General features: G+C 42.0%; 1 protein-coding gene across 7 annotated transcripts in view; it reads left to right on the top strand.

Annotated features, from left to right (window-relative positions):
• The window catches only part of PPARGC1A (PPARG coactivator 1 alpha), a 371540-nt gene that overhangs the window by 321948 nt on the left and 24707 nt on the right, over positions 1-24885 (top strand). For 6 of the 7 annotated variants that reach the window (XM_074587715.1, XM_074587717.1, XM_074587716.1 and 3 more), the window contains 3 exons: positions 18548-18742; positions 19697-19819; positions 20713-20917. In XM_074587715.1, the coding sequence (XP_074443816.1) occupies positions 18548-18742; positions 19697-19819; positions 20713-20917 (523 nt within the window). The remainder of the gene's footprint in view (positions 1-18547; positions 18743-19696; positions 19820-20712; positions 20918-24885) is intronic. The other variant, XM_074587719.1, reaches the window with a different exon arrangement.

Here is a 24885-nt window from a genome sequence, read left to right as displayed (position 1 = left end):
TGCCTAAAAACCCTGTAGCATACGGGGATAGTCTCTTTGTATGTACTAGTGACCAGGCCCTCCCTGTTTTACTGTGTGCGCTTTGAAGTCCTTGGAAGAAGCAAAAGTAGCGAAAGCAGAAAAGAGCTGGTCCTTGGGGCTTGCGAGTGAAGATAAACTCAAGTTATTCTTCCTTTAGAGGCCCAGGAGCACTGCTCCTCTTCCTCCCAGCCAGCTGGAGGCAGTTACAGCCTGCTGAGCTTGCCCAGCCCAGGGAATAAAGTCCTAACCTACAACACAGCTAGGAGAGGCTAGTTTGAAGTTGCGGTTGTGTCAACATGATTTGGGACTACCAAGCCTGGGGAGAAGCTGCCTTAATTAGTACATCCCAACATGGAGACTTGTTTAGCTCCAAACCTAAGAAGAATTAAATTAAAAAATTAAAAAAAACCCACAACCAAACAGACCCCCCCAAAAGACTTAGGAAGGTAAGAAATACTGTCATTTGGAAGAGGCTTTGCTCCCTTTTTAACTAGGCAGACAGGGCTTGTTAGCTCTCATACAGTGCTCTTACAGCCAGATCAGGACTAGCTTTTGTGAGGCCGTAAGTGTGCTGACGGGTGCTGTGGGGGGATTTATTAGCTTTTGCTCAATATTGATGTGTTTCTCCTAGGCTCTGTCCTGAGAGCCAGCAAACCTCTCCTGCAGGAACACAGGGAAAGTGATGGAGGGCCACGGGAGTAAACCTGGAAGAGTCAGTTTGGATCCTACCGGGCTGTGAGCTGTGGCTAGAGGCGACCATAATGCACCAGGCAGGTTCCACGGAGTTAGTTGGCATCTCTGTATTGTGTTTTCAAAACTGGGTTGGGAAAGATTATTTGGCTGTGTCCTGTACAGACCCAAATGGTGTCCAAGAATCTGCAACTGCCCAGGGAGCTTTCCCAGCGTACCAGAGAGCAGGAATCATGTCAGGATCTCCATGCTGTGTCAGTTCAAGTCCAGTATGATCAGAGCTAATACTAATTCTCCGCTGGCCCATCAGTTATTACCTTACATCCCACTCCCAGCGCTTGCAGCTCTGTGAACACAGTCCAGATCCACTTGAACTGTGGACCCCATTTGGACCCAAAAGGGATTTTTAGGGGCAGCCCTGTGCTGCAGGGAGGTAGGAGGTTGTTTTCTTTCTGAATCTCTCACAAGATTAGACTTGTGAAACGTTGATTTTTAGAACCAAAGCTTAAGAAGGAAAAAGACCTATACCTAAACTTCAACCTATAATAATTCGTATTTCCTAATCCGTGGTTTTGTGTATAGATGTGCCTTGGCCCAGCAGGCATGTCAGAAACTTTTTAGAAAATGGCTTTTGTGGGGTTTTCTGTCAGTCCAGCTTGAAACATCCAGGAATGCTGCCTTCTCCAGCCTGTTACTCCAGGTTGCACCATGTGCATAGCAGGAACCTCAAACTGGACCCTTCCACTTGATCTGCCATTCTTCCCTCCGACACCATCATTCCAGCTTGCCCTCCATCACTATAACATTAGCTATTTGCCACAGCTTCCGTCAGCTTGCTGTTTCCCTGACCAGAATTCATAGGAGTGGACAAAAATCCACTCATGTCTCTTGTCCTTCCCTACACCTACTTCTGCGAGTGCAATGACAGATACCAGTTTTATTGTGTGCCAATGTTACCGCTCTGTTTACAGCAGATTTAAGAGTTTACATTAGGCCATAGTGTTATCTTCCAGTTTTCCTAATTCTATCTGCTGGCAATCCCAGCTGTGTGGTTGAGGTGGCTGCCCCCGTCCTAAAGGAATTTGTGTCAATTTCTGTGGGGACAAATCCTCCCTGCACTAAACCGCTTTGCAGTATTTGCTCAAACTGAAATTTTGACAAAGACGTTCTGTCCACATCTACCAAAAGAGATTGCTTTTTTTTTTTTTTTTTCAAATGCACTTGGAGGTAGATGCGTTGGAAGCTGCCTGTACCTGGCTGATAACTGAGACTGAGCATCTATGTAGCACGATCCATGCCCTTTGCTAATTTGTCTTTGAATGACAAATGTGTCTTCACTGAGTCAGCAAAAGAAGAGATCCTACAGTAGAACTCATTGCCCTTCTATCCCTTTTAACAGAGCAGCGAGGTTTTCCCAATTCCTCCCCAAAATCAGTCTTTAAAAGAAGTCTTATAAAGACATCCCTTAAATGTATTGTTCAGAACTGCATTATATTCCCTAGTCATTTCTGATCAAGACTCATCATGTACTGTTATTTTTTTAGAATCCCTCCCTAACCATACTGGTATATTCCCAATTTTAAAAAGAATTCAAATCTTTGTGAAAATCAAAGTTGCTGAGATTTGGAGATAGTCCACATGAGTCTTCATCACTGTTGCCCCTAGAGAGTCAAATCTAAGAGCTGAGTGTGGCTGACCTCAAAAAAGAAAAGCAGATTTCATTGCAAACTTCTGCATTTCACACAGAAACCATGCACGCACGGTTAGCCAAGGTTCTCTTGAAAGGCTTTACAACGAGAAATCAGACAAATTTTGCATGGCTTCAGTTTTCATTGCAAATGCTCTGTTCAATTCTAAAATGATATCTTTTTAACTTTGAAACTGCTAACTGGTAAGCCAGCCCTTTCGCATGAGAGTCGCCTTAGCGAAATAACTGTGTGTGAGGAAGTCGGCAGGACAAGAGTGTGGCATAACAACATGCTTGTCTTCAGCAGCAAAGGACTCAAAATGCTCATACACTTGGAATGAGAACCTACAAAATACTGCTGACTGCTATTTAAAGGTTTGAATCCATCTGAATTGTTTCTCTGCAAATAAAATGCATCTCCCAGTGCCAAGCTTGTACAGTCCAAAATTCCTGGAGATGTCTGCTTGCTGCTTCTTCAATACTTGTGCTTTTGGGTGTGTGCTAATGAAGGATCAGGGCCACTTCGCCTGGTGTTCTCCCTCTCTGGAATCCAATAATTGTTTTACATCGGGGTGTAATTGTACCTATACGTATTAGACAAACCTGCTAATTCAGACTCTCTAACTCTTTAATATCTTCCCAAATTGCATTCTATGATTTGGTTAGATTATATCTTATCTGTAACCTTCTTGCTTCAATAAACACACAATACCTAGCCTGTATTCTCCCACCTTATACACAAGGAAAATCATCAGGACTTAATCTGTTGCCAGTGTTAATGGCACAATCCCTCATCCTAATTCCAATTCACTCTGCCTGATATCCCACAAATGCCTTTGAGAAAGTATTTTATCCCTGATCCTGTGCCAAAGACACTTTCTTCCTACGTCAGTGCTGTCTGACTTCCTACGAACTTCATAACGACTTTTGCAGGCTGTGGTGGATGACGCAGTCTTACATACGGAAGTCCACAAATGACTGCCACATCTTAGGCTGTCACTTGAGCTCAGAAGGTCCCTAACAGCACATCCCTGATCTTGAACTATTATTATAACTGGAAAGTGTAGTCTCTTCACTAGCAAATAAAAGAATGGAAAAAGTATATATTAAAAAGGGGGGAGGCAGCACAACAGCTTATTTTTCTCTCTTTTTCTGTCTGGAAGTTGGTGGGACATTGCAGACAGCCTGTGCACTGCCCTCCTGTGGGCTCTGCTCCTTGGGCCCTGCGTGCAATAAAGCTGCTGTCGTGGCGGGTTGATAGGGATAGACAGGGGTTGCTTTTATGAATATTTTTGTTTCTAGTGTACCACCTAAATTCTGAAGTAAAATAGTTTCCTGCTTGGATTATAGTCATTTGGGAATCTTTGAGATGAAGCTCTGCTGAACCCTCAGTTCACTTTCTCCTGCTTATCTTTCCTTGAGGCAAACCTGTCTGTGTGACTGTCTTTACAGGTGATCACCTACCCAACTGGATTTGGATGCTTTATGGTTTTTATCTTCCCAGAGTTACACAAAGAGAGGGCCCCACTCAAACAATGTTTTGTGGACCCTTTTTTTTTTTTCCAAGATGCTTGCTGAGTTGCTGTTATAGTGTGGCCTTTTTCTTCTGTGTTTTGAGGGGCTGACCCAGCTTTTAGTGTTAAGCTAGATGGTCTCCATGCTCACTTTTGAACTCAGTCATGATCATGTTCCTTCCCACTGGTCCAAACTTGTCTGTTTTGCTGTAGCATGCTGATGTTCTACCTGACATCCGCCATGTCATACAGGTATCCCATAGCTTCCTGGTATGGAGGTATATCTGACACACCAGTCTTGTTCTGTTGTGGCATTCACTACTGTCTCTGTGTTAACTTCCTCTGGAAAACTTCATTCTGGAATGCCAGTAATAAGTGAGCAAATATGATGGGGACTTTTTCCACACAAAAAAAGTCAAAATCACCAAGTTTCATGAATGCACAAAATGATCCCTCCTTAGTTATGTTGCTGTGACCCCAAAGCTCTTGACAACCATTTCTCAGTCCTCTTCTGTCAACTGGAAGCTTGGCTATAAGTGCTTTGGGACAGGGACCGTGTGCACTGTTGGTGTCTGTGAAATACTGCCCTATGCTTGGAAGGGGAGACTGGTGTTGCTGGTTGGAGCCCTGCACTCCACCGTGCCCATGGGCACTCTCAGGGCTACAGAGGGTGATTAATCTCTGTGCATCAAATCCCCTGGTATAAAGTCAGGATTATAATCCTCCTTTTTTGGTGGTGTCTGAGCTGTGGGTACTTTCTGCAGATATTTTCCCTTATGATGTGACTGGAGGTTGTTCAGGGCAATAGGGCTGTTGTCTTTGTAGTGCTAGAGTAACAATTAACCAGGAGAAATTTAAGTTGCAGGACATGGATAGTAATGTTAATCACCGTAATGAAGGTGGAGCATTATTTTTGCTGCATGACGGTGGAAGGAAAGGCTGAAAAATAGATGGCTAAAATCACTGAGCGTATATTTTCAAAGACAGGGCTTGCTCAGCAGCCAGGTGACAACAGACATGTTGTTTATTTGACAGAGAGGCTGTGAACTTAACTCCTGACTCAAAAAGAAAACTTGCTTCGCAAATGAAGACATATGGAGGGTTTTAATGGCAGTTGCAAGACATGTGGCTATGTTATGCCACGATGCGTGAGCTTATAAAGGCACTGGGTATATATTTCTGGTGAGGGACTCTGTGAATTCCACCACTATTTAAGAGGGAAAACATTTCTCACGCTGAAAAGAGAGTCAAAGAAAAATTGTGTCTGAGAGGACAGGCTTTGCCAGCTCCATGGCAGTTGTATGCAATGCCGGCCCAATAAGGGAAGGAACTTCTGTTCAACTGCATAGTTGGGTTTTAGCTTGACCTTGTCCAGCATTTGCCTCTAGAAGTTGGCCTTACTCAAGGTGGGGGTTTTAAACGATATTAACAGTGACTGATGTAGTACCTGGGGCATCGTGTGGAAGGCAATGGGCAGGAATCTGTGCAGAGGCACTTGCTGCTTGAATATGGTAAAGTTCCTGATCTGCGCTCATATAGCGAGTACCCATGACAGCGTTAGCTGCAGAAGTGCAGAGAGTTGAGGCCAAAACAGCAGCATGACTGATTTCTGCAGTGGTGTCTTTCAGACTGGCTGTAGCATGAGTAAAATCTATGTAAGGACTGAGAAGATTTGTTCTTTGCTTTGGAGTTCCTTTGTTTTGATATCTCCTCATAGTTTTCAGTGAGATGCAGATAGATAGGTATCCTGCTTAAGACCACTTAAAGAGAACTGTTTGTAGCCTTAAAAAAAAAAAAAGAGAAAGAAAAGCTCATTTTATATGTTTTAAAGAGGAGGTGGCTTCATTAAAGATTGTAAGGTCTTACAGTTTTACCCCAAAGAAGGCACTGATGGCTCCACAGTTCAGCTGGCAGAGAACCGTGTCAGACTGTGGAACCTTGCCCATATGCGCAAGTCCTCTTAATAGTACCAAAAATCATTTAGTTTTCTTCTGAAGTTGTGGGCAGTGAGCTAAAAATGTCTCGCTTGGATATGTATTTTGGAATTTCAGAATTAAATGGAATAAAGCAGATTTTTATTTTTATTCTTTTTTGATGAGACACGCAATGAGAGAGTGAGGACGCCGCGTTAGAGTATCTTTTGATTTGCTATTTGCTATGTGTTAAACATTTATATTTCAAAGCAGCGTTTGTACCTATACCGAGTGTTTGGCAAATCCAACAGCTCATTAGATGTTAACAATAGCAACGCTGCTAAATACAAAGTATTCATAGGCAAAGTACCCCTCAGGCTATATCTCTGAGAGAAAAAAGTGGCAAATAGAATCAGAAACTAATTAAATAGTCAGCTAAAGCGAGCATAACTTTAAAAAGCTCGAAAACTACCAAAAATGGAAACATATTACAGTTATCTGCATTCACAGTGCAGAACAAGTTTGGTAGTATTTAAGATAATTCTCTAGTGCCTGCTATTTTTAGTCCAAGGGTAAGCTTCTGTAAGAGCCTTTCAGCGTTGCTTCCCTTTAACCTGGCCTAACAAGCTAAGCCAGTAAGCTGTCTGATTTCCGTCTTACAGGAGGCAGAGAGATAGCTAAAACAAACCATTTGTGGTGAAAACGCTCAGCCTATCTTGTCTTAAGAGCTTTCTTCGTATAGATTTTTTTTTTTTTTCTTTCCAAATGTCCCACTATTAAGCATTGTTTGTCGGAGACCAAAATGTCAGGCTTTGCTGTTTGGAAATTGTAGAAGCGCCGGAATGAAAGGAGATTTTATAGACCCACCCTAATGGAAATAAACATTTCTGCATTGCCACTGATGAAACCCAATCGGGGCAGTTTAGGCTATTGCTGTGGATGTGTTTGAGGAAAAAGGAACATATTTAGTTTTTCTTGGGGAAGGAAGGGCAGACATAAGGGGCCTGATTTGCTTCTCACTTACACTTAATCTGTCCTGGTTTAACTCCATTGACTTCGCTGGGTGATGCTTGGTTTGTGCTGCTCTAATCCCAGGGAGAGTCAAGCTGGGGTCGGCGTTACGCTCCCTTGTGCTGCCGGCACTTGGGTTCAGGGCACCCGTCGCTGTCGAAACAGGGGCAAGGCCACAGGCAGCTGTAACATGCTGCGGTGCTCATTGCTCGCTGGTCATCAGGTGGATATTCATTTACAGTTAGCGTTTTTTTACTGCAAATGCTATATGGTTCCCCCCCAAGGCATAGAATTAAGTGCAGCCGTGTTTACTTTCTTCTCCCTCCTTTCTTCCCCCCCCTCCCTTTCTCTCTGATGGTGTGTGTGTAATCTTTATGTAGGTTTACAAAACAGGGTTTTACTGCTACCTAAACACGAGTGGTCCCACCAGCTCCCCTCAGCCAGCTAAGCAAGACGGGCGCATTATCCTGTCCTCTGTCTGAAATAGGTAGAAACAGAGGTCATGCTGCCTTGGTTAATGGTGGTAGCTCCAGCCTTCTGCCCCCAGAAGTGTCACTTAAACAGGTTTTCCATTCCCAGGCCGCTGGATCAGGAGTGTGACTTTTTCATCTTGGTCTGTTTCCAGTCCGCAGCTCCCTTCCCCTTTTTCTTCACCCTCATTTTGGGTTCTGATAGAGCAGGGCAAAAGGTCTCGATATAAAGGGAGGCCATCTGAGCCAGGAAAACATACACTGTGTTGAAGCCTGTGGTCTGCAGAGTCCCACCTCTGGTTTAGTATTCAAATGGCTGCAATTTACTTATTATTCCTGGGGTTAGGCATATCCTGTGGGGTTTTGGCTGTGCATCTAGCAGCTACGTAGGCTTAAATTATAACTTGTGTTAACTTCAGTGGGAATAACTTTTGAATTGAAGATGCGCTTGACGTGAACAAATACGTGCCTTTCCAGTAGGGAATGTGAGCACAGCATCTACCACATTGTAGGCAAGATGAAGCCAAGCCACTTCTAAACACATCTTATTAGTCACAGCAATGTAGTGCTCAGCTGCAAAACTCACTTGATAAGGCAGAAGAATTATCCCTTACTGGCTTCTGTCCGGACCGCCGTCAGTCCCGGGACAGGTTGGTACAGATACAGCATACAGGAGCTGCTGCTCTGAGCTTCAGCATCAACTACCCAAAGAGCAGAGGACCAGGTCCCCAGCTAGTGTAAATCTGCATAGCTCCGTTAAAACCTGTGGAGAGGCCCTAATTTACAGCGGCTGAACATCTGGGCCCAAGTTCTTTTTCTTTTGATTAGTAGCAGGATTAAATAGAAGTACCCAAAATTATTTATTATAGGTTCTGTGGCAGCATCTCAAAGCCCAATTGTAAATCAGGACACCATTGTGAAAGGGGTTGTGTGAACACATAACAAAAAGACAGTCCCTGCCTAAAGGAACTTATGGCCTAATTAATAATGATATTTAGTGCGCTGATAAGTACAGCTGGACTTGACTGCTTGTTATGGGTCATTTTTAAAGAGGGGAAAAAAAAATGCCCAGGTTGACTTTCACCATTTCTGATGAAAAAGGTACTGGTTAACATCAGTTCCTTGCAAAGAAAAATACAATCTTTTACATCGTACAGATGGAGGGCTAGTGATCAGGAGCACACACTTTTAAAAGACGAGCATAGAATGAGCAATATATTCAGTTTTCAGAAATAAATAGAAAAGAGGCAACTGCAGTGGGAACTGTAGCATGCACCACAGTATGCATGCACTACATAACTCTGCTAGGCTGGTTGAGGGTAAATGAACAAGGTAGCCTTAGTGTAAACTAGCAAATTAGTTTTACATTTTAGTGTCAACTCCATTTTATTAATGTTATCTGTGAAGACTAGTGAGTTCCAGGAAGCCTAGAAAGAAGCCAAGAATGGACGTGCTCTAGAGGACGCTTTGCAACAGATAGCTCCTCTGTGATCTTTTTTTTTTTTTTAATGTTTTCTGTTTTAAAATCACCATCTCTAGTTTATGATTCTATTCGCGTACACAAAATTGCATTGAAAGAACATTAAAGTCTTAGCACCTAGTGACAAATCAAGGAAATACATAGTTAAGGATATTATGAGACGTATAAACGAATCCAAATGCTTAACCGGCGGAAAATTCAGACACATCTTCTCATCCTGAAGAGCGTCCTCGGTGGTTGTAGGGGTTTACCAGGATGCACTGTTCAATCGCTGCTTCTTGAGGCGAGGGCTTATTTGCCTGCTGGGACAAGCTTACATTCTGTTTTCATGGGACTGTAAAAGCAAACTGAAAAGCCTGGCAAAATGCACCGTGTTTGGTGCTGTGTTAAACCCTATACCGCTTAGCACCTTCCTTACTGTGGCATCTCCACATTCTCACTTGGTGCCTCATTATAAAGGAGCCTTTTATTGCTTTCGGCCTGGGACACTCACAGTGTGGGTACCTGGGGTGTTCTCTCAGCTGAGCATCTCCTTAGATATGGGAATAGCACTGAGGTTTTTTGAAACTTTTTTAGCCTGGTAAGAGTAGAGCGCACGTATCTAAAGACACATTTTTTTCCTCTTTGTGGTGATTTCCTCATTTTTTTTCAGCTAATATCTACTATCTTTGTTTATTTTATCTATGTAAACCACGTCTCTAAATGGTATGTGTGTCATTCAGCACATCTGGTGCCTACCAGGAGGATGTTGCAGCCGTTGCCGTGACACTTACAGACAGGAGTATAGCTACATAGGTAAAACACAGAGTAAAGGCATCTTTAGCCTTGTAAACAAGTTTTTGTGTTGTATCTGAATAAACTCTTGTAGCCAGCTCAGACCAGATGGCAGTCTTCCATTAGATCACAATAAAAATTGATGGGAAGCCCAGATGTATTAATGATATACTGATCCTTTCATGCTGCGGGTCTAAGGAAAAATGGTGTTTTTCTTCCAGTGAGACTTGTGTTTGTCATACCTGTTCAAACAGGCATGGTGGTAGGTTTGATGAAACTGAACATGCTGAAAAATTAAAACATCATGAAAAGCATTTAATGAAGTTGATACTTTACAAATGCTAATTTCCCGGTCAAATTAAATTCCAATTTTCTAACAGTAAAAGCACCAGATACAAATGTCTTATTTTGCCATTTAAAAAGAAATTTTTGAGTGTCTGCTCTGTTCATATAAAAAACAGTCTCCACATAATTGAAAAAATTTAAAAATATATGTAAACTCTTGTCTGCTATATTGTATATAATTTTACCCTGAAATATATATTTGCGTAGAGTCATAAATCTCTAGAAAGAAGTAGGGATTATGATAGACATCCTGACACAGCCAATATAATTAAAACTAAAGCAAATGCAACACTGAAATAGAGAATGAACAAAAACTACAAGATTATGCTTCATAGTTTGCAAAGAAAGGGTCTATACTAGCACTCAAGTGCATTTTTTAGAGAAGTCTGTCATTATCAAGAGGAAAAAGAAGTTTTTACGTCAATTATGTGTGTGAAGTAATCACTGCAAAATATATGTTGCTCTTTTTTTCCCAGAGATGCCATGCTGCCTAACAAATGTATATGAAAGTTGAAAAATTTTATGTTAGTGCGTAGAGAGATTAGTGTGGGCACGCACCATAAATCAAGTAAATAAATAAATCTGAGCAAGCAGTGTTTGAATATTTGGACTGAAATACTGCTGACACTGTCACTGAAAGCTCTGCAATGGGGAGAGTCTCAAACATCTTCCCTACCTGATGCTGTAGCCTGTAGCCGTCCTTCCCCTGCCTCCCTCTTTTTGCAGTACTCATTCCCCCTTAAAACTTGTCTGAATTGGGACCCTTGGTCAGGAACTGGGACTCTCTTACCCTCCTGTATATTTTAGGTGCATAATAATAATTAAAAATCTCAGTCTGGGTTGTTGCTCAGGACCTTAGGACATGCATGAACAATTGCCTGTAAAAGGGGAAGGGAGGGTGGGTGACAGGCACAGTGTGCTGCTCCAGGGGGGAAGGTGGTGAGTGGTGGGCTTAGAGGGCAGCCTATGTAACCCCTCGCTGCACATCCTGCATCCCGTGCCCCCACCAGGGGCAGCTCACCTGCTCCTCTGCCCACCCCTTCTTCCCCACCAGTGTGGGCAGCAAGCAAACTTCACCTCCCCCTTTGCTTCTCTGGCCATCTTGCAGAGCGAAGGAAAACTCCCAGCCTTTCTTTTTTCTGTGGCTCTTCATCAGGCTCTTCCTCCCCTTTGAACCTCTGCCCTTTCCCTGCTCTCGTTTTTCCTTGCCGGAGACGTAGGTAGAGTTTTGCACTTTGATGCGGAGCTCTGCATAAACCTAGGTCACTGCGCACTGGATAAGACATGCCAAGTCTTCTCCTGCTGCAGTTCCCCACACGTGAAGACCAGGTGGTCTTCCCTGGCACTGGGCAAGACAGGCACAATAGTTGTTGTTGGAACAGGTTCCCCAGGGAAGCTGTGGATGCCCCATCCCTGGAAGTGTTCAAGGCCAGGCTGGATGGGGCTTTGAGCAGCCTGGTCTAGTGGGAGGTGTCCCTGCCCATGGCAGGGGGTTGGAACTAGATGATCTTTAAGGTCCCTTCCAACTCGAACCATTCTATGATTCTGTATGTCCGCAGCATGACTAGCATTATGGACATGCAGTTCCTGGAAAGGGTTTGGTCATGCTTTTATAATGTCAAGTCCTGTATGTGTTAAAAAGCCCCTCTGGTGAGCTAACTCAGTCTAAAACACAGGTAATGCGCTTATTTAGTAATCAGCAAATTAGCCTATGTAGTCGGTAAATGTTGAGGCCCAAACTGCTGATAAGATGATTTGCTTTCAGGTGTTTTCTCAATATTGTGCTCAGCATCAAGTATAAATTGAATAGAGTGACCTTTTGATACTGAGTCAAATTGACTGCATTTCCAAAGATTCTGTGGTTTCAATTACCATAAATTTTTGATATTGGGTCTACCACCAGTGCATGGATTCCAGCACAGCAAAGTCTTGTCATTGGTCCCCTTAACACAGTCAACAGCACGATAGCTTGCTCTCAGATGATTTTTCGGTTTGTCTTTTCCCCAGAATCAAAGATTACTACCATAGAGGGGAAGGATGCAGTTTACACAAATGAAATTGGAATGGCTTGCAAAACGTGAATGAATTTTGGTCAGAAGATGTAAAACAGGTTACAGGTTGCTAGCTGGATACTCAGTTTGTGCGACGAATAAATCAATTAGTGGCTCTTCAGTTTATTAGAAACTTAATTGCCAGGCTGTAATGGAAACTTCTGAACTGCAACAACTCGTTAGAAGCAATAAAAAAAGTGACTTTGTGGTAGAAGAATATTTAGTAGGCTCTTTTAAACTGACATGTTTAGCTTAGAGCAGAAAAGAAAGATTTTTCACCTGAAAAGATAGTCCATCTCACAGGAGCTATGGCGGCATTACTTCAGGTGATCGAGGGCAAAATCTTAAAGAAAACCCTCTTTGCAAATGGCCCGTGCCTTAGTTTTGCGTTGTGATGCTTTAATCACAGATACTTGACAGAAGTTTTATGATGTCAGGTAAGCACGTCTCCCTTTCAGAGAGAAAGTAACCTGAGTTCAGCTACCAAGATTAAACACGAGAACTTTTGGAGACAAGAAATATACACCACGTTGAGCGTATGGATAATAATAAATATTGTTACTTTTATGTTGTTGTACCCTGGAGAAGGGATGGGGGAAGTAGACGCTGCAGATGCTCCCATCCCGTTCAGCATGCGGACCTGGCGCAGATCCTTCTTGCGGTGCCGTAGTGTCCCTGGGAGTGATGCTGGGAGTTCGTGCCCCACCAGGGAAACAGTTCTGGAAGTTAAGCATTGCAGTACCTGCATTGTGTATAATTACACTATTTATTTAACATTGTTTGGGGGGAGAGTCGGGTGGCAGAACGTATTGCTTCAGGTCCATACAATATCTCCAGAAATCCAGCTGGAGTGAAGCTTTTACATAAATATGGGGATGTGGTCAGTCCTACAGATGAGATCTATACATGGTGCATATATATATGGGCAGTGGGACTGCAGAAATCAAAAGGCAAGCTCTGGGTTCAAGTGGTCTTTGCCTACAGATGCATGCGAGGAGTATGAGTATAGCCGTCTCCTTCAAGAAGAAGAGAAGATCTTCTGTTTCCTTCCCATACCCTAAAGGCATTTGCACAGGGGTGGTGATAATTAATCCCTACATTTCTACTACATATAAAGAAACCTGGCTGTAATTTTCTCCTAGTGGGACTCCATTTTGTTTTTAAAGATAATTGATAGCTCTGGACTTAAGCATTTCAATTATGGGAGTGTCTCTTGGGGACCAGACTAACAGACCTTGGAAAAACGTTCTAATGCAAATGCATCATGTGGATTTTTACTGTAAGACAGCGCAGGACGCCTAAGGATTTGCAAAGCAGTTGAATAGTAAAATAAAAGCTGAAATACTTCTCAAAACATATAATGGCATGGGACAGGTTGGGAGCAGGCAGGGTGGAACAAGTGGTTCTCCACTTGGACCACTGATTCCTGTTCGGCCCTGGGTGAAAATACTGCCGGGTATGGCCAGCTCTAAGTCGAGGAGAAGGAGACGCCTGCCTTGGACAGCACATTGAGAAGGCAGCAAAATCGCCGTGACAGCACTGTCTGTGCTGGTGCCGTAGGAGGTTGGCTCCTTCTGCTCCAGAAGAGGGAAAACTCGGGCTGTAATTCTTCCCTTTCACCGTCCCTGAGCTCAGCTCTCATTTTTCACTGGCAGGAGCAGGAAGACCAGCCTGCAGCCTAATCCCTTCCCTCCCCCTACCTTCCCCGTGCTTCTGCCCAGCTTGCGGCTCCTTGTCCTCGGGTCCCAAAGCTTGGTTTGTGGGGCCAGGGCTGAGATACCGTCTGCCCCTACTCCTGCAGGATTGCTGAGGGGAGGTGCTCAGGGCTGGGGTGGTGTTGGTGAGCCTCTACGTCCCTGTGAAAAGGGGCAAATCTGTACCCCCCATTTTGCCTAGCAGCGTGAATCCTAAGGACGTTCTTATTCCAAAATGTGTCATTAAGGAATTAAATCCTGTTGGAAGTCCCAGATGTGCTCACAAGTCATTTTTGTGCTTTTGAAAGTAGTGCCATAATATATTAATATTTTTAGATCACTTGGATATTTTCAGCTGGAGGAAAATCTTTTATTTTCTTTGTTAATTGTGCTATGACTAGCTCTTAGGCTACTGAGGAGAAATGAGTCGATATGTTGAAATGGTGATCCCTCGTGAGTTGAGGTGTACACCTGGCTGCTCTGAATTGCTTACCGAGCTGGGCTGCTGGAGCGGTGACAGCTTCTACCAGCTGCGGATCTGTCCCAAAGTTTCCTGGGCTTTTTATGAAGACGTGGCAAGCTGCCACTGCTCCCAGCTCCTCTGGGATGTGGATTAATACTGCAGTTTAGACCCTGATCTTTCAGTATGAATCACAAGGGGCCCCTGCACTGTTCAAACTATCAGGAAAGAAACTTCAGAGCATCATCATTCATTAGCTGATTTTGCTCCTTGAGATACAGTAAGCAAAAGTTGTGCATGTAATAATCGCAAATGAAAGGCGAAGGGGAATCCACGAGACGGAAGATGTTGGAGATACTATTAACATTTGGAAAAGATGTTGTAAATGGTGGGCTTGACCCTTTTCTGGAGTGAATCAGCATACCCGTGCTGACTGCGGGAGAGCTACAGAAGAGTCCTGACTCAGGACATCTGCACACAGGCTTCAAGGTTTTCAAGAAAGGACTGGTGATGGTAATGATGGTGGTTTTAAAATTTTGCATGATCTTTTAAAGGAAGAAAATGCTAAGGAAAAATCACAACATTGCTCAATATATGCACCCTAAAGGGAAGGAAGTGAAAGACAAGGTGCCCAAGTCTCCATTACAGCTCAGTCGTTGGCCTCCGTAGCAGGATTGCCAACAAGTGACAGGTATTACAGACATAAAAAGCTAACCACAAGGTGAACCCGGCTCCATCAATAGGCAGAATAAGCAAAAGAGAAGGAATTATCAGGGGTAGAGGATTTAAATACCTTTGTGTGGGTAAATTATCAGCTCATTTCGTATAGCTTTTCACTGGCCAAAGAGAGAATATCTCTGGAGACATTTTACTGAAGGCAGAAACCCAATTAGAATGAGATTGTTACACAACTAATAAAGTATTTTCAGACAGAGAATTATTTTTAGTGCTGTAGAAATATTAAAGCATTAGAGCAAAACACGCAAAAGCAGAGAAGAGCACAGTTGGAAACTTTTCATGGTCTTTAGGCACCTCGATCACTCATTTTTGAGGATCGGTTGGTGTTCTGGCAGTTTACAGCACTAGCCAGCTTTCCCTGTTGCATTTGCCCATGCGCAGTGACACCAATGCCAAATCTTATTTCTTTTCAGAGCTAATGCTATTCTGGATATGCTAGAAACTTATTACTGTCAGAAACGTGGAAGTGCATGTATTCAGTGACATACTCTGTTTCCTTGCCTCCTTCAGCTGGGTGAAAATTTACAGGGGTCAAAAAACCTCTGGCCCCAATGTCTTTATGTTAAACTAACAACCCAAGGATGTTAAGGAGTATATGCAGTGTGGCTGGAAAATGATGCATAACTGCTTCTGCATTAAAAAGACCCATTAATTAGCAAGATGCAGTAATTATGAATTGTTTTCGTAAGTGTTTAATAATTACATGTGTTTGCCGTGTGGTTTTATGTTTGAGATTATCCTCCACCCTTTTTCTTACACACTGTAGTTCATTTAGGTTGTCTAAATACTTAGTGTCTCCTCCTTTAGACAGAAGCAAACCCTGTCAGTGTGACCCTGCTTGGAAGTTAGGGACATGGCGGAGAGAGTTCCTGAGAGCACACAGCGTTTCCTCTGACTTCGGTGGAGATCGAAGGTGTTCAGCTCCTCCCGATTCACCGAGCCAGTGCGATGTGCAGTTGGGTGCCAGTCTGAAACATGAACTTCTGCGGTGACAGTGCTGAAATCGTGAAAGAGCCTGCATTTGGCCATGGCATTGCTTCTCCCCAGTGCTGTCAACACCAAGACTCAGGTTGCGATAGCAAAGCAGAAAGCTGCTGCTTCAGTGATTATTGCTCAGACGTTGATGTACCCGACCATCTCTCCCTCTGCACCTCCCCTCAGACCCGTTTCTGCTGTATCTAATAATTGTGTTTCTTTATAAACAGTAATTTAGGACAATTAGGAGCAATAGCATAGTTAAACCCTTAAAAGGTTATCTTGCAATGTCATTTTCTTGACTAATGTGTTCCTGCTGCCATGTCGTTTGTGAATAGACATGTGTTAGCCAGCTAGTGTGCTTCATCTGTGCTGACTTTGATTTATTTGCTCTGTAAATTGGGACTGAAGCAATAATGGAAAGTGACATTAATTGTTTAACAGAGTCCTCTTTGTCACATCCTGTGCTTTCTCTGGGGTGTTTGAATGTTGAAACTTGTACAAAACTAATTGAAATTGCTGTGATGAGGACCAGTGTCCACTCAACTTTCTGTTCTTGAATGTCAGTGCACTTGAATGTCTGTTTAAAGCATGAGAGCTCAGCAGCTAACAGCAAATATCAGGGTTTCTTCTGGCATGCTATTATTAAAGAAGGCATTCCCCGTTAGAAATAGTAACACTTCCAGCTTTGTTGTCAGCTTTATAAGCTGCAAAGCTCAGTATGGGGGGAAGGGCGGTGGTGCTCCCCACAAGCTAGACTTGCTGGAGAAGTTCCCAGTGCGGAGCTGTGGGTCAGGCAGCTGGACCCCCCCACAGCCATCCCAGAGCTGAGGGATGGCCCTTGCCACCATTCATCCCACTGCTTGCAAGGGGTTTGAAACACCGTTGGAAAAAAAGTCAGCACTTCGTGACATCGTAAAGCGTTTTTTCGCCTCATAACACCTTTTTCATACTTTCCTAGAAGTGACACCGTAATTTTCCTCTTCGCCTCTCAAAAAGTGGCTGTGAGAAGCTGCACTTGGAACACAGTTTTAGTTGCAAGGTGGCTTCCCTCTGCTTATTTCCATCCTCTGCACGCTGAATTATCATGGCACTGTGCATGTGTCTGCTTGGTATGGTGGAAATCACCAGATACCAGGACTTAGACTCTTTTTCTCAGTGGCCAAGCCTCTTTTAGCCTTTTCAGTAAATACTTCTCCTTAGCATTATCTTTGCCTGAGTGTTTATTTGTTTCTTGGGGATGATGCTGTAAGCACCCAAACAGTCTGTGCTCTGCCCGTAGCTTTCTAGCTCGAAGACAGAGCTTTTCTGTAAGAAGCCGTGAGGTGTGATTTGGCAGAGAAGCCTGGCAGGAGCAATTATCTGTGTGGTTTATGAGCATCTCTGTTCGGAGTCTGGTAGATACCCTATTACTGAAGAAAGTCATGCTGAGGGGATACCCAGATTCATTTGCTTTTTTTTTTATTTTCTGAGGTGTTACTTGGCCGTGTTTTGTTGTTGACTTTTTTAACATATTTTTTTTTTCAAATGGAGAGCTTTTGCTTGTTTTACTGCTGTATTCCTTGCTAGTTTACTTTTAAACGATGAGATTTGAACTCAGATGAAATCTCTTCACAGTGTGAACCTGGAGCATGGTGAACCATTCTGAAGCTGCTGGAAAAACTCACAATTTGATATCCCTGGAATCAGTGAAAGGCTTTTCATTTATTTTAATAGCACTAGGATCAGCTTAGGAATCCTAGATAATTGATCTGTCAAGATCAATTTCCAATCTTTCTGAAAAATAAATATAATGATTTTTACACAATTCTATTATTGAGAACTCGCAGTACTCCAAAAATCTGTACCTTAATATACAGTAGGGACTATATTTCATTAGAAAATCAGAAGGCATTTAAATTTACTCAATTTGACAAAAAGAAGTCCTGTTGCTGAAATAAGATATCTAATATAAATTAACATTACAGCCACATCTGATTAGGAATTAATCTACTTTTTATAATTGCAGTCAGAATTAGATAAATGCATACAATAGTCGCATTGAGCACTCAAACGACATAACTCAAAAGGGCAATTTCAAAGGCAACCTGCCTAATACATTTCTTTAAAAGAAATCCCATCTACAACATGAGTCCTGATGGCTAGTCTAATGTCCAGGTGCTCAGGAATGAGAAGGGGTTTGCTTGGTTTTGGAGCAAGGATTTCCTGAAGTATGAAAGGGAAAACCTTTCTTTCTTACACCAGGCCGCGTAAGTGAACAAGGATTTCCACATTTCACTGGTGATTCATTTTGGTCTTCTGATTAGCTGTCTTACTCTCTGATTCTTGTAATTTTGTCAGGTCAATTAGCTGATGTTCAACGTTGAAAAGAGAAAGGAAGAGACAGCCTGGGCTGACACCATCATTAGGTGTCAGCAGCTTAGACACATCCTGTAATACAATCCCTGGGTGATTACTTCTCATTGTTAATGCTGGATAAAAAAAAAAGTATTGTTTAAGAAAAGTAAACTAGAGCAATATAGTGCGAGTACGAAGAGATTTCTCTTGAACCCAGAGATGGATAATTTCATTGCACTTAATTACATCTTCCAAGACACTGCTGCAGGGTACTGTTTCACGGGCTGGTTTAACTGTGTTTTGACTGCTTTTTCACATACAGAGGCATCATTTTGTTCCTTATCTCTTCTCACCTGGTTGCCCTTTTTGTTTTGTCCCCTCCCACAGAAGATAGATGAAGAGAGCGAGGCAAACTTGCTAGCCGTTCTCACTGAAACACTGGACAGCATCCCTGTGGATGAGGATGGATTGCCTTCCTTTGATGCACTGACAGATGGAGATGTGACCAACGAAAATGCCGCTAGCCCTTCCCCAGTGCCCGACGGCACCCCTCCAACTCAGGAGGCAGAAGAGCCGTCTCTAGTAAGAACCCTTCCTACTGTTTAACAGGAATTGGATGTGCCTCTGGCTACCCGCTGCATGGGTATGATGTAGTCACAGTAAGGTCTGGACTTTTCATTTAGAGTGGAAAGGAACATCAAGTAAAGAACTGAAAATTAAGCGGGGGAAAAAAACACCAAATAGGATGACTAATAAGGCAATCTATTAAAAAGTGTGTTGAAGAGATTGTTTTTGAGATTCTAGTGCTAATGGCTGACATGTTTGCTTGTCATTCTGTTCAAATAAGTCAGGGTAAGGGGTTTTAATTCATATTTCATTTCTTGGGGCTCTTTTTGTGTGTACGTTTAGACATCACTTTTGGTGATCTGTAAAGAAGGGCCCATTGAGTCTGGCAGGATGTGGGGCTAATTTTGTGCCTTTAACATTGATCTGACCAGTAAGGACCAGCTTAGTGCTAATCAGGGCAAAACTGAACCTTGGGTGAGGATGTGGGTGAAACCTGATAGGCATTTTACTCAGTAAAACCAGTTTGAGATGTGATTCTGTTTCTGCTGAAAGCCCCTTATCACTGGCTTCTGCGGAAGCAGAGCCAGATACCTGCATCTTGACGCTGTATCCATTAGTCCGTTAAAGTTAACGTCTCTGTTTAGATCAGAGGCCTCTTCTGTCAAACAGATTGCCGAGAATTTCATTTTGCCATGGATTCAGAAATCCAAGACCCCTGTAATTTCTGCCTGCCCCACAGTATACTGCAGTAAAAGGAGCAGAAATACGCTGCCAAGCCAGAAGAAAATGAAATCTGTTTGCGCTGGGGAATATCAAGCCTTTCTTTCAGTTTTATTGTCCTTTGCTTGCTGGAATTGATATAGCTAACTTTAAGTAACTATGCAAAAATGTAGATAAGTCATTTTAATCCGTACAGATGCATAACTTTATTCTTTTCCTTCCACCTCCCTTTCCCTGATGTGTTTGTAGCTTAAGAAGCTCTTGCTGGCTCCAGCCAACACTCAGCTAAATTACAATGAATGCAGTGGTCTCAGCACACAAAACCATGCAAACACTAATCACAGGATCAGAACAAGCCCTGTGGTTGTTAAGGTACAAACTTAATCTTTGTAATAAAGAAAAAAAAAAGACAGAAAAAGTGTAACAAGGTCTTTTGTGCTTTCAGCAACCAAGCAAGCGGTAGATCTATATGTATTGTATTAATCTGCCTACTATCTTGCAACTCCTTTAAAAAAATAAAAAAGTGAACAGATTATAGACTGGGTTTCAGACAAACACCTGAGCGCCTTTATGCTCTGAATATTTCATTTATGCTTTTTCTCTTGGCAGAGTTCAGTTGTAGTCCCACCGTCTGTTACTTTATTGATACACAGAGTAGTAGGGGGTACGATAAAATTTGCTGATGGGCTGGTGTTGTTTATGAGTGACTCCAGGATGCGGGACTGCCATTTTACCAGCTGTCTGAGCTAAGAAAAATGACACTGGATTCTTGGCAAAAGATGTATATCAGCCATTAATTGGATAGAATGGGGGCTCTGACATAATTCTGTTAGCAGGCAGTATTAAACAATGTTTGTCTTGCCGTTCACTGTAACTGAAAACAGAGCGTTTAGGGGTACTTAAGAGAGTTGTGAATACTGGGCTCAAGCAATCAGCAGCAAATTAAGGTTTAAACCAGCTTATTTTTTTGTTCTCAGTAAAGGCGCTGTAGGGTCTTGTTAGTTACATGTTGCTGAGTAGGAACATTGAAATGTAGGAGAAATGAAATAAAAAGCTGCATAAATGTCATTTAGGAATTTTAAATGTAATTTTCTTTCCTTGTTCTGCAAACAATTATTCACAGCTCATAGATCTAGTACGCTTAGACTGAACACTTCATTGAAAATCTCATCTCTTCAGAAAACCTATATCCATTCTGATAAGGTTCAGCTCACTAATTTTAGCATTTTTTATTTTATTTTATTTTATTATGTCCTGTTTTTAAGACTGAGAATTCATGGAGCAATAAAGCGAAGAGCGTTTGTCAACAGCAAAAGCCTCAAAGACGTCCCTGCTCTGAACTTCTCAAATATCTGACTACGAATGATGACCCTCCTCAGACCAAACCAGCAGAGAACAGGAACAGCAGCAAAGAGAAATGCACCTCCAAAAGGAAGCCCCATCTGCAGTCTCAGACAAATCATCTGCAAGGTAGGTGTGGGCCCGCAGAACACAGCTTTGGTACCAGCAGTAGCGCAGGGAAGCTGAAATACCGCAGTTGCGAATACCCTCGATACCTCTTCTGTTCTTTGGATTAGTATTGTAAATCCGGCATCTCTTCTGTGTAGGGAGAATTTTAAAACAGTATAATGAAGTTAGAATTAGTTAGCTAGATTTAGCTTTTAAACAGTTTTAATTCCGTCTCCGTTGCCCACAGCCTCAGAAAAAGAATCTCAGGAAAAAGATTTACCAAATAACACATGTTAATCTACCAAGCTAGCTGGAAATACTTACTCACACAGAGTACTCTACCACTAAGAAATCATTATACCCCTAAACAAGCTGGGCAGGCCAGTTCATTAGTGAGCTTTCTTTTTTGCTAGCGTAAAACTGAAGGCATTGTTAACCTGCCACGTAGTCCTTAAGAGACAATAAATAGTACTCTCACTGCTACAGAGAAAGCAATAAATGTGTCATTCCTGTTAAAGCTGGAATGCCGGTTTGTAATTTTATTTTGTAAATAGTTGAAAGTTTAGCTGCCATCCTGATCTTTCTCTCTCTTTCTAGATTCTTTATGGACAAAACTAAACACTTGTGTTGACTTTTAGTATCCCCCGCTGCATAAAGAACTGGTCTGTATCACAAGTAGCTTCTACTGACAGAGATGCAAGAACTTAAAGCCCCCTCTCTTGCTTTCTTTCCCCCTCTTCCCTGCCTGTTTTCCCAAGATAAAGGAAGGCTGTAAAAGCTTACAAGCCCAAAGGGAGCTTTTTTTAAAGTTGCTGCTACTTTAAAATACATCTACATACATATATTGGTCTGGCATCTAGAAGACCAGGTGCCTATCTCAATCACATCACTGCAAATTCTGGATGATTCCACTGAAGTCAATGGAAGTTATCTGGCTGCAACAGAGATCAGGATATGACCCTAAATGTGTTGCTCTGGTATTTTTAAAGCAACAATTGTAAACTGTATGTTTTTTCTTCTTTTTCCCTCCCCCTTCCTGCGTTTCCAGCCCCCGTCAAATCTGATTTTTCACTCTTCACTAGCAAGTATAAGCAAACTTAATAAAAATAATCTTCCCTTCCCGACACTAAATACCCTTCTCGCAGCTGTACATTCAGACACCCTAAGTATAGTTTTCCTCATTGTGGTCTCAAATTCTCTGAACGATGTTTCTTGTAAGAAAGAAATCCAACTGCCTCTAGAGCTTCTTGGGTGCCAACTGCCACTCCTTCTGGATGGCTTCAGCAGTCTGCTTCACAGCAAAATCCAGGCTGAACTGTACGTGTAAAACCTGGGTCTCTCACTGCAATGGTACTGAAACAGAGACCTGACAGAAGTTACAGCGGGCTTTATTAACGCTGTTGGGTGTTAAAGCAATCCGTGGTAAGGTTTATAATGTATAACATGCTATATGCACATGTACGTTATACACATATGCGCACACACACACATAAATACAGATTATAATATCTTCCTATTCGTCTCAGAAATGCATTTTTCCCCAGCCGAGGCAATTGTGTTGATTGAGTACAAAGAAGCAGGGCATGTTGTGTTGTGGGAACTGCGTGGAAGGAGAGGTTAGGAAAGTCTGAAGGGACATATAGCTAACTTAGCAGTGTCTAACAGATAACTGTGACTTTGGTGGCACTGCAGGTGAAGTTGCAGGCAGAGAGAAATTATTCTCCTCTTTAATTCCTGCAGTTTAATTTACAGGCTTCTGAAATGTTGTTTTTTCAGCAAATTTGCCTCATACACCAATATATGACTTCAATATCAATGGATTTGCATATAATACAAATACAGGAATATAATGCTTTCAGCTTGGACAGTCAATTCATGCAGAATCAACCTTGCAAATTTAACTGATATTTGCAGACCTGCAGTCATTTGTTCATACATTTAATCAAAAGTACAAGAAAATTGGCTCCTTCTGTTTTAAGAAATAACCAAGGTCTGATATTTTCTTTCAAAGTTAGGGAAAGCTCACAAAGGAGAAGTCAAACAGTATTTTCCTTTAGGGTTACTGTTGCAAACATATTGCAAACCCACGGGAATGTCCACAAACCCATTCATGCCAAAGATCATCTGTGGTTTTGCATTGAAATTTGCCCATGAGGAAACTTAGTTCTTTTGAACCTGAATGTTTTCAATTTACAGGGACAAGCAACTTCATGTGAACCCTTTTTAATAAGAAAAAAACACACCACAGTAGACCTTGAAACTCTAATAAACAGGCACCATGGAAAATAATAGCGTCTTGGCTAAATATTTGCACTATCAATAGTTGTATGTGAGGACGAATCCTTTGCAGGAATACTGTTTGGTCAAGCCCTTGCCTAGTAATAAGAAAACCGATGGGTGTTTTGGTATGGGAATTTCTCAGTGGGAGAGCTCAGTGATGTCTGCCTAAAATGAATACATACGAGTGTGAGATAACGCCTTGGTTCTGTGCCCATCTCTGGCAGATTCGCACTCTGCTTCAGTACTTCAGAATTTTATATATATATTCTAGTGTGGGACTATTCTGGGGGACTGAGAGCTAGAATGAGACTTATTAGAGGTTTAAATAGCTCTTACACATCTAACTTCCTTAGAAAGCCTAAATTGGATAAGAGTATATAGATTTTTATCCTCTAAAAAAAGTAGAAGCGTTTGTATAAAACTTTATTCCAGAGCCTTACTGTGAGGTCTGGGTTTTTTAAGCCAGTTTCCCCTCTAGGTAGCCACTGGCAAACATTAGTATCCCTAGATGGATATAAAATGCACACAAAGAAGTGTCAGGTTGCATTCAGTCTTACCACGCCTGGTTTTATGCACAAATCAGTGGCACTGCTGGATCAGACAAATAACTCATTGAGGTGCATCTTCTCACTCCGGTGGTGACTTCTGAGGAAGGTGAACCCGAGGTGAACACCTGAGCTTCCATTTCTAACTTTCATATGGGGAGGAGGAGAAACAATATGCAGCTCTTGAGAATTGAGTTAATTTTTAAAAAAATGTAATATTGCTTCAGGAATGCTCTAGAGCTTATAAAAGTAATCAATTTGCATATAAAATCCTTTAATGTTGATGGGAGCTCCAAGCCTGGGATGAATACGAAATACGCAGTAGTGACACTCTGGACAAAAGATCTGCAGTGCAGGAGTGTTCAAGGGGAACATTTTGTCTTAAGTAATTAATTTGCAGAACAGATCCCCTGCTGTTGTTCTTAGTACAATGCTCTCTGTGTTTAAACATCAGTCTAACTTCTGAAAAGTAAAATTTGCAAGTAATATTATTTTTAATTTTAAAACATTTTACTGTCAATTAAAGGAATCTAGTTGTATTACAATACCCTAGCTCTTGGATTGCTTTGGGAAAATACAAGTTTGCATGAATAAAACTGACAAAGACTTGTATATTTATAGCTAGAGCTTTGAGCTTTGCGTATGTTGGGATTGTAGTGCTGAGAGCTTCAACCCCATTTTTAACCATCTGTGACTATGTCCGTGGCTTGTCATAGTTTGGAGGATAATTTGCAGAAATTTGGACTATAACTGGTTGGACTCTGGCCTCATAGAAACAACCTATTCTCAGTGCTATATATAAAATTGTATATCGTAGAAGTAAAATTAACTGAATATTCATAACGTTCTGTTACTTCATAGTTATTCTGCTGCTTCTGTTTCCAAATAAAACGTGAACTGTAGTCTAAATTAACTCTAAGAGAAATAACATTTTCACAGTGTATCCTGTAGAGTTCTTCATTGATTTTTAACATGTACCACTCTTCTGCTGAAAGGTTCTTGGCATTTGGGTTGTGTACTGTATTTCAGAGGTACAGTAATTGATGTAAATCATTGCTGAAATTTAGGTGCCCTTTTGGTACCAGTAATAAAGAATCAGGAGGAGTTTCCTTATTTATCTATCTAAGACACACTGAAATGGCTCTTGAACTATTAGAGTTCAGC

Source organism: Larus michahellis, chromosome 5 (assembly GCF_964199755.1).
Source record: "Larus michahellis chromosome 5, bLarMic1.1, whole genome shotgun sequence".
Taxonomy (NCBI): Eukaryota; Metazoa; Chordata; class Aves; order Charadriiformes; family Laridae; genus Larus; species Larus michahellis.
This window is presented reverse-complemented; position numbering and strand designations above follow the sequence as displayed.